Source organism: Pseudochaenichthys georgianus, chromosome 15 (assembly GCF_902827115.2).
Source record: "Pseudochaenichthys georgianus chromosome 15, fPseGeo1.2, whole genome shotgun sequence".
Lineage (NCBI taxonomy): Eukaryota > Metazoa > Chordata > Actinopteri > Perciformes > Channichthyidae > Pseudochaenichthys > Pseudochaenichthys georgianus.
In genome coordinates, this window is record NC_047517.1 from 13,753,719 (window position 1) to 13,763,805 (window position 10,087).

Below are 10,087 nucleotides of genomic sequence, written 5' to 3' on the forward strand. Positions count from 1 at the left end.
AGTATAGCTGCAAATCATTTGACTTATAAATACATTGAGGAATGGTAAGATAATTGCCAACAATTTAGATCAATTATAAATAGTTAAATGTTTTCCATGCAGAAATGTCAGAACATGTTTTTTCGCTGAAATAATGAGGTTTTCTGCTTAATTGTTTTATATATCATTCAAGTGAACCATAACTGACGAAACAAAACCATACAATAAATCCAGAAAAGATTGGCGGTTAAAAACCATTATGTAAATAATTGTATTTATTTGTTATAGCTCTGGTGTCGAAATCTACCTGGAGATGACTTTGAATGTATTCGGGATTAAGCTGATTTGCACATGAAAACAAAGACGTGATTTGACAGTCATGTCATTTTATTGAATGCTACTGAAACAACAGTGAGTGGTTTTCCAGTGGGTGGGTAAATCCAAACCATAGATTAAAGGTGGAGAATGGAGAAACCAGCTCGAGTGAGCTAGAATTTGAAAGTACACTACACAACCGAAATAAATCTGCCCCTTCCTTCAGACTTCCTTACAGAGCCCCTCGTCCAACACACAGGAACGCGCACATGACCAATGATAGCACGAGATAAGTTTGTGCCTTTATATATACAGTATATGGTTTGTGCACGAGATGGAAGGCTGACAGGCAGGTATGCCATCCAATCATCTGACCCGGCCCGCTCACATGATTGGTCGTGCTTTTTACAGCGCTACGGCTTCCACAGATGACATTTTTATATGTATTTATTGTCAAAGCATGTAATGTATTCATTGCTATCGGGATGTTAAGAGCATTCCATGGAATATAACAAAAAGTGTTTCTGAAGTGAATGACCTACCTTACCTTTAACTGAACCAACATACTGAATATATTTCACAGATATTTCATTCTGCACATGGTTACTACGGGAACTCCTCATTTTATAGCAAAAGTCAGCAAAATACCTCATTTGCCACAGAGACTACCAGGAATGAATTATCACCCAAAAAGTTTAAGCTATGATTTCAAACATTTATCTTAGGGTTGGCTTTAATAAATACATTATTTTGTTATTTTTATTTTCTTTTGTATGACATCGTTTCATCATGTTTGTGCACCGTGTATGCGCTGTTCTGGATTGTTGGGGAATGGGGGGTAAAACCTGTGTATGTGTTAACGATACCTAGTCTATCTATGCACAATTTATATATGTTCCAAAAAAACTAAGAAAAACAAATACAGCGACTAAACCAACTACATATGAAGTACATATCTCCTTTCTCCACATTCCCCTGGTAGTCTTGCTTCAGTTGTTGGAGTTGATGTCCGCCTCATCTTTCTCCACACTGCTCTCCTTGAAGCTCTCCTTGGTGCCCCCCCCCTCCTTCTCCCTCGGGCTCCTGGAGGGGCCGGCTGCGGCTCGAGGCTGGTAGCTGTAGCTGGCAGCACCAAAGGAGATCCCTGAGTTAAAGTGAGTCTCCTCCCCCTCCAGCAGTTTCCTCATAGGACCAAAGGAAACACATGTCAGACTGGACACACAGACTTAAAGCACCTTATAAATATGTTTGATTAGTCTACAAGTCAAGAAATCTGGGGTGTTTCTCAATCACGAGTATGCTTGCTTGGTAGCACATGTCTTACGAGCATCTTGCTTCAGAAAGAAGCGAGGCAAGAATACTTCCTGGCATTCGGAAAACAAAGAGTGGAACAGGCTAGCAGGTGTGCGTCATATGAGAGGCCCCGTCTTACATTTTCCGCCACAGATTTGGGGTAATTGGTCCGTGCGCAAAGCATTGTGGGGATTTTAAGACCGCGGAGTCTACACTAGAGATGGCAAATCCGGATCATTTTATGGACTCGGAGTCTTCTGAGTCAATCATTGAAGAGATCCGGATCATACGAGTCATTTGAGTCATATGAGTCAGCATGACCAAGACCGTAGAAATCCTACCGGTGAAACCGAAAAGTTGTTGCATTTAACCAGCATATTAAACTAACGTTACATTAACCTCCGCTACACAGTGTCTTTTGCTTTAATAAAACGTGTGTGTGTGTGTGTGTGTGTGTGTGTGTGTGTGTGTGTGTGTGTGTGTGTGTGTGTGTGTGTGTGTGTGTGTGTGTGTGTGTGTGTGTGTGTGTGTGTGTGTGTGTGTGTGTGTGTGTGTGTGTGTGTGGTGTGTGTGTGTGTGTGTGTGTGTGTGTGTGTGTGTGTGTGTGTGTGTGCATTTTAAAAAATAAGTGTTTTGCATTGTATGTATATAGTTATTTTTAATATGTTCCTGTACTTAAGCTAATTTTGCACAATTGTGTTTTCATATAATAATAATAATAATAATAATTGTATAATTACATTTTATATATTCTAACTGTTTTGCAATTTTCTATCATTTGTTTCTTTTTGTGTGCCATGTTCAAAATAAACGAGTTTCCAAGTAAGATCCGATTCCTTATTGGAAATGCAGCTATTATTACAGGAGAGTCTCCTGTAATAATAGCTGCATTTCCTGAGGAGACTGTTGCACAACATGACCATTTTGTTAGAAGTCTACACTGAAACTTAATTTAGAGCCGGAAAAATCGCGGGATCCGTGAATCCAGGTCAATGATCGAGAGAGACCAGTAGCCTACGAGGACTCAGAGCCGTAACATATAGCAGGCAGCAGATCCAGAGATCCAGCAGACTCGTCCCCATGCACGAATCTACAGCAGACTCAGCCCCTCCTCCGGCTCGCACGGCTCCCGCGAGTCCCACGGCTCCCTCGACGAGTCGCAGCAGACTCAGAGATTTGCGGACTCACGGCTCACTCACGGCTCACGGCTCACTCACGGCTCCCGCGAGTCCAACGACTCACGGCTCACGGGACTCTCGCGGGAGCAGGAGGAGGGGCTGAATTTGCTGTTGATTCGTGCATGGCGACGAGTCTGCTGGATCTCTGGATACAACAACGTTGTAATGTGATTGTACACGTTATAAAGAGAGTAAAGAGTGACGCAATTTATAGTTTTAATTGTTACGTCACATCAGGTGTAGGACTCAAAGGACTCGGGTTAATCGAGAGGGAGACTCGTCACGACCGGCTCATTACTAGGATCCGGGTTAATGATCCGGATGAATCATGACTCGCCCATCTCTAGTCTACACATGTGCAGCCTCGAAATTTCTCCAAAGGAAATACGCCGGGCTCGGTAGAATTCCAAGTATGCTGGACATTGGCACAGTACTTCGGCGGCACTCAATGACGTAGTATGCTTGAAATAGTGGCTCTGGAGCAGCTTTACTCGCGATTGAGAAACACCCCTTCTGTTGGGGTTGTCCTTTAGTCAACACCTGTAAGCGGCTATCTCTATGTCCAGGGCCATCTTGACATTGAGCAGGTCCTGATACTCCCTCAGGTGCAGTGCCATCTCCCCCTTCATGTTCCTCAGCTCAGTGTCCAGCTGGCCAATAGTGTCCTGTTTCATAAATGAAAGAAGGTAGATTATCAGTAGTGTCAAGCACAGTTTTCTGTCTAAATTCATTTACTTGGCAAGTAGGGTTTTTATCCTCTATGATATGGGCTTTTCTGGGGTTTAACGGTTTGCCCTTCCTTTAGCACAATAACCTTTAAGGCTTAGCTGTACGTTCTCTTAGGACTTCCTGTATCCGATTTAGCAGCTCACAGGTAATCTAATAAAAACGCAGGGTCAATTCACTAAGAGCGCTTTCAGTCAGTCTCACTGTCACAGACTTCCGCACGCGAAGGGTCATGGTCTGACTTTAGACCTTCAACCTTAATTGTCCAGTTTAGCAAGAGCCAGAGCCTTAATAACTTATTATTTGAGAGACATTTTGACAAATCAAATCTGGGATGTTTTGCTAATATAGCACGCGCTGTAATCGACTGCTAACAAGTTGCTCAACGAACCACAATTATTTTATTTGTTATTTTTGTGGAATTTTTTTGTGTGTATATTGGCTGATTCTGCCGTTTGCGTTAATTGTTTGACATTTCAGGAAAAAAATGTATTCACTGAGTTGAAGAGAGGATTGATACATCTCCATGAAGCTACAACTAGCAACGAGTTATTTTCTCTGTTCTTCCGTAGAATTACTGGACATTCTCACATACTGGTGAGAGTAAAAGGTTCTCTCACCTGCATTCGAGAGCTACCCGGAATATTCGCCGCTACCCGGAATATTCCTCTCCAACGTGCGTTCCATAAGAAATAAACTGGACGAGCTTCAGCTACTATCTCTATCACGTAGACAGTGCCAGCAGTGCGAGAGCTGACTGACTGATCATTTACAAAGTTGATGCCTAAAGTGTTGTATTTGAGTTATCGCCCTAAAGCTTTACTTTACTGTCTTAGAGCCTTCTTAAAAACTGCGTGGAAGTGGTTTTTGTCTCAATCTGATATATCTAAATTGTTACACTCATTATTTTACCTCAAGGAATGCTTTTGTTTGTTTGTTGTGTATCTGTCTACAGGATTACTGAAAACACTACCATGTGCTTAATTGGACTATTTATACTTAGTAGATAGTTACACACTTTTATCCAAAGCGACTTACATACTCAATACTGTGGACAATCCCCACAGGAGCAATTTGGGGTGAAGTGTCTTGCGACATTGTGACTGCAGTGGGGTTTGAACCTATGCTCCCCTGATCCGAACATACTAGCCCACTGTGCCACAGGCCTCACTAGTTTTATCTTTTACATATAAGTGTATGTCTATGGCATACATTCTGACACAACATTTGTGTTTTTGTACATAAAATCCTGATTTCATTTTATTCTAATACACAAGTTTAAGATAAACATACAGAATAATATAGTAAGAGTTACTATAGCCAATCAAATCCTTTTTTTTAAGTGTTAGTTTTTGTTGTGTTTTCCCAATCAACTATCAAATTAATAGTTTCTATTAACAACCATAGTTGTTTGTTCTGTGGATTTTCAACAGTATCAGAGAAACTTTTTATGGAAAGAAATATAAGATAATCTTTTGATGCTATAAGCACCATACATAAAACTCTGTTCACCTCCAATGTTTCGGGCAATTTCAGAAAACCTAGACGAATAAACTCCAAACTGCTTGCATAGATATAATGAGAAATACATTTGCTTGAATGTATTGAATAGCCCCTTTAAGGAGACCACAGTGATGATTTTGTTGCTTACCTGCAGGGCTGAGACATCAGCGTTGTTTCCCACCTCCATCTCTGTGATCTGCCTCTCCAGAGACTCGTTGGCGCCCCTCAGGCTCTCGATCTCGATGGTCTTGGACTGCAGCTGCCTCCTGAACTCACTGACCTCCTCCCTGCTGGCCCTCATGGCCTCGTTGGTCCTGGAGGCCTGCTCGCTGAGGCTGGCGAACTTGCTCTTGTACCATTCCTCGGCCGACTGCAGGTTCTTGGAGGCGATGGACTCGTACTGGTTGCGGATCTCCTTCAGAGCCGAGGTGAGATCCGGATTGGCGAGCTCGAGCTCCACGGAGACCTGCTGCTTCTCCATCATGGTGCTCAGCTCCTGGATTTCCTCGTCATGCACAGTCCTCAGGAAGTTGATTTCATCCATCATCAATTCCAGACGGCGCTCCAGGTCCAGGCGAACGACTGTTGCGTCATCCACGTCCTTCCTGAAGGACCTTAAGTTCTGCTCAGCTTCGTCCCGCGCCCTCACCTCCTCCTCGTACTTCACACTGAGCTTCTGAAATGAGACATGAGAGGGGAGTTGCAGATATAATATGTAACATTATACAATTTCTAAAACAACCAGACCTTTTTTGTTAGGTTGTGTTCTTACATGCTCGCAAATATCCATTCAAACCTAGAGAAATGTTTCATTGGAATCAAGGTTACGCTCAGTTTCATTTAGTTGCATGTCATTTGACATATCCTCTTATGCTTTTTTACATCTTTGTTGTTTTCAACTGTAGTTTTTAACCCAAAGAAGTATTTTAGAAGTATGTCTTAAAGGTCACCTATTGTGCAAAATCCACTTGTTCATGTATTTTTTTGTATTTTCTTTTTATACATAAACATGTGTCCTCTTGTGTTAACAGATTTGGAAAGTTTCAGGAAAAAATATTCTCTCTCTTTTCGTCTTGATACATCTTTATAAAAACCTGTCTAAAAATGGGCTGATCAGAATTTGCACACTTTGTGATGTCACTGTTTTTTTGGGGTTGTGCAACCATTAGCCAATAACAAACTAAGATGAATAACTTATTAGAGGGGCGTGGCCAGCAGCAGCTCATTAGCATTTAAAGCTACAGACACAGAATCAGCACATTTGAAACAGGGCTGAAACCGGGTATGGCATGCTATATTTCATGATCTGTTTGGTATTTTAAACCAAACACTTCAGATACATGTTTTGTATATATCGTAGACCTATAATATATGGTTCAAAAACAGTATAATAGGGGACCTTTACGTTGTCACAAAAACAAGTTGAGCAAATGTTAGCGGCAGCAGAACTGCATCGAAAAAACATTATTAATTATTTTGCCTGTTATTATCGTCAGCTTTTTATCCTTTTTTACGTTTTACCTGCAGCTCATCCTCCATGTTGTTCCTATCGATCAGGATGCGGTTCTTGTCCCGGCTCAGTTCCTCCACCTGTGAGCGCAGTTCGCTGAGCTCCTGCTGGTAGAGGAGGGCGACGCGGGACGGCTCGCCCTGTTTCTGCCTCAGCGTCACCAGCTCCATCTCCAGCACCTTGTTCTGCTGCTCCAGGTGCCGCACTTTATCGATGAACATGGCGAAGCGGTCATTGAGACCCTGGAGACAGGATAAATGCTTATCATCACACAAAATCCTCCATAAGTTTATCTCATCTCATCTACCATCCAATTTACAACTTCACTTATTTTTAAGTTTTATATTTCTGAAAACAAAATAAATCAAATATTTACTTAAATGTCACCTATCATGCTATTTTTAGGCAATAGCATAGGTCTCAGATATATAAAAAACATGTCTATGAAGTGTTTTGCTCAAAATACCTAACAGATCACCCATTCTAGCCATGCCTCATATCCCTCTATTTCACTTCCTGTTTCAAAAGTGCTGATTTGGGGTGTACAGCTTTAAAAAAAGAAAAGAAAAAATTATTTAAAAAAAGAAAAAGGAGGGTGCTGAGCTCATGCGGGAGATGCTACCGGCAGATTCTGCGGTGATGAAACGCCATATCATGGATTATCAAGTATTATTTCTGAAACAGTATGGAGCTCAAAGGCTTTCTCTCTTGCCGGTTATACCACAAGGTGAGTTTCTTTTTATTTCCTGCTTCTTCACACACATGCTCTCTCCAGTACAGGTTAGCTCTGAGTGTTAGCGATGCTAATGTAAACATGCACCGACCATATTACGTCCCAAACAGTCGTGCATTGTTTCTGATAGCAACGTTTCTGATCTGGCCGTGGGTGTAAAGCCAGCCTACATTTCCGATATTACGTCATATCGGAAGCAAATCTGTATCAGCTCCGTTGTAGCCCCGTTTTTAGAGATTTGGGTACGGAGGACAAGAGAGAGAGTTTTATTTTCTGATGCTGCGTGAGTTCCCTGACACACCGGGGACACATATTTATGTATAAAAGACATCAAAAAAGTGCATTTTGCATGATAGGTCCCTTTTAAGCTTATATAGCATCTGTTCCGCCATTAGGGGGGAGCAGAACAGTCTCTAAACACAACTCATTAGGCTCTTTCACACCAAGTAGTTTTCCCAGGAATAGTCCCCGGAACTTTTATTTCCTGGAACTATCTAGTAAATCGCATTCACACCGGAATAAGTCCCTGAGGGAGCCGCTGACGTCACTTCTTCTTCTGCTTTGGGTTTACTGGCAGGCCGCAAACAACTTCACGGTGTATACTGGCCACCCGAAGTCCCCGGCCGGAAGTCCCCGGAGTTGGGGAGCTTCTACTGAAGCCTTCCGAGTAAATCTCCAGAATTTCTCAGATATTGGAACCTTTTTCTCCCCAGGAACGTCCCTGCTCTCTAGCAGGGACTAAAAAGGGGTGAAAAGGTTAGCCAAAAAAAGTTCTAGTTCCAGATCTTTTTGGTGCGCAAAATCCCAGGAACTATCGGAACTATTCCTGGGAAAAGTACTCCGCTGTGAAAGCGCCTATTGATGTTATTTCAATTTGATAGCTGAGAGAAACTGATGATTATGGTGCGAACTCCCTGTGGTTTCAATAAATTGATCCATTTATTCATAAAAAACGGATTGGTGCTGCTTTAAATATTATGGATGCAGGTTTAAAAACAAGGGTTTTTTAAAGCTAGTTTGTTGGCATGCACTGTTATACTAATATTATTGTTTTCATATAGCTTTTAATTTAATTGTTAATTAATTATGTTTTTATCACTTTACTGTTCTCAAATTATAAAAATGTTGAATATGATTTTGCCTTTTCCACACTTCTGTTGTTTTGTTTTTCTTAGTTTGATTGATTGGTGATCTGATAGCATATTAACTATAGCTTTTAAATAAAACAGACCACAACACAACCAATCGAAAAGAATTTTAAATACATCTTTCTGTAGTAACCCAACATGCAAATATTTAATATTTTCTTAAAATCCGTCCCCTACCTGCAACTGCTCCTTCTCGTTGGTTCTAATCATTTTGAATTCATTGTTGACCACAGAAGTCTGCGTCAAATCCAAGGAGTCGGCGGGCACCGGAGAGTAGGAACGGCCGACCCGCCTGTACAGGCTCATGGAGGAGGGGAGACTGTTGCGGGGCCCGGCCATGGAGCGGAGCCCCGGGGTGCTCCGGGAGGAGGCGCTGCCCATGCGAGAGGAGGAGACGGGGAACTTGGGGGAATCCCCGAAAATCTTCCGGTAGGAGGACGAGGTGTAGCGGTCTCCGTGGTTCATGTTTGCTAAGAGTCAGAGATAAAACTGAGGGGCTTAAAGAGCTTTGCAGGAGTTTATAGGCAGGTGGCAGGCAGAGTGAACCATTGCATGGCGTAAAACACTGGAGCAGTGCAGTGAACATGCTGAATACATTTTAGTTGGAGAGATACAAACAAACACCAATATAATTTCTAAAAAAAATCGAATTCAAATAAATATGTCACATTCCTTGATTTCATTTCGCCTGCATAACATGATGCAATCGTCCCAGAGCTTTTCACACTATAGTATTTTCCTGTTTCACTCTTCGCACCAGCAGGTGGAGCCCTGGAGCTGTGTGACACCAGCTCAACTGCAAGGTGGGGTCTTTATAGTAAATTATATGTGGAATTGGGACTGTATGTATTCATTACCTGTTTTATAATTCTCTATAATAATGAGAAGAGTGGATAAACTAACATCAGGAAACATGTGCCAAGGTGTGTGCCAGCACATTTTGAAAGTCCAGCATACATAATCAGAACGTTCTATCAACTAAATGTTGATGGCAAATTTGATATTTAAATATACATATACGTATGTTGCCTGTAATGTAAAATAGAGGGCTCATTACCTTCCAGCAAATTTATTTTTGATAAAATTCTTCAATAAACAGGAGTGGATTCATCAATTATCATTATCACTTGATTGCCTATTGAAATTAGTCAAATAATCAAGTGTGACTCATCTGAAACAAGTTTATAAAAATGATGCCATTAACTATCTTTATCTGTGTAACAGAATATGAGTACTTTTATGGTCTACATTAGTTTATTTGAATTTATCCATCACATAATGTGTGAAGTGATTTTGGAAGCAGCTGTTGCTGCTCTCCTCCAGGAGGAGGCGCTGCAGGACAAACACACAGAAGTGGTTTGTGAAGGTTTCCACGTGAAGAACCAAATAAATGTAGAGAGACGAAGCTGCTGTAACATAAACACATTGTTGTTGAGTGTGTGTGTTGTCCCAGGTGTGTGTTCATACTATACAGAGTGTATAAAGACTGGGTCCCGCTGTATTGCTCAGGCTTCACTACAGCGTCTATTCACAGGCGCGATCCCACTACTGAGCGGCACGGGGGCTTTGACCTGCTCCGTGTCCGACCTGGGCCGGTGCCCCCCTCCTTAGACTACCTGGTGGTCCCAGGCTCCAGGAGCACCATATCGATTCCGAACTTAGTGCGGACACCCGTTCGGCATAGTCCCTGCAGCTCAGAGCT

At 41.9% G+C, this 10,087-nt stretch overlaps 1 protein-coding gene across 1 annotated transcript; it reads right to left on the reverse strand.

The window, feature by feature from the left end:
- Window positions 1-419: 419 nt before the first annotated feature.
- inaa (internexin neuronal intermediate filament protein, alpha a) lies at window positions 420-8,850 on the reverse strand. The gene is made up of 5 exons (XM_034101097.2): window positions 8,563-8,850; window positions 6,516-6,746; window positions 5,143-5,670; window positions 3,306-3,430; window positions 420-1,476 (listed from the first exon to the last, which is right to left on the reverse strand). The coding sequence occupies exons 1-5, from the start codon at window positions 8,848-8,850 to the stop codon at window positions 1,284-1,286; spliced, it is 1,365 nt and encodes a 454-aa protein (XP_033956988.1). The 3' UTR covers window positions 420-1,283.
- Between the last annotated feature and the right edge of the window lie 1,237 nt (window positions 8,851-10,087).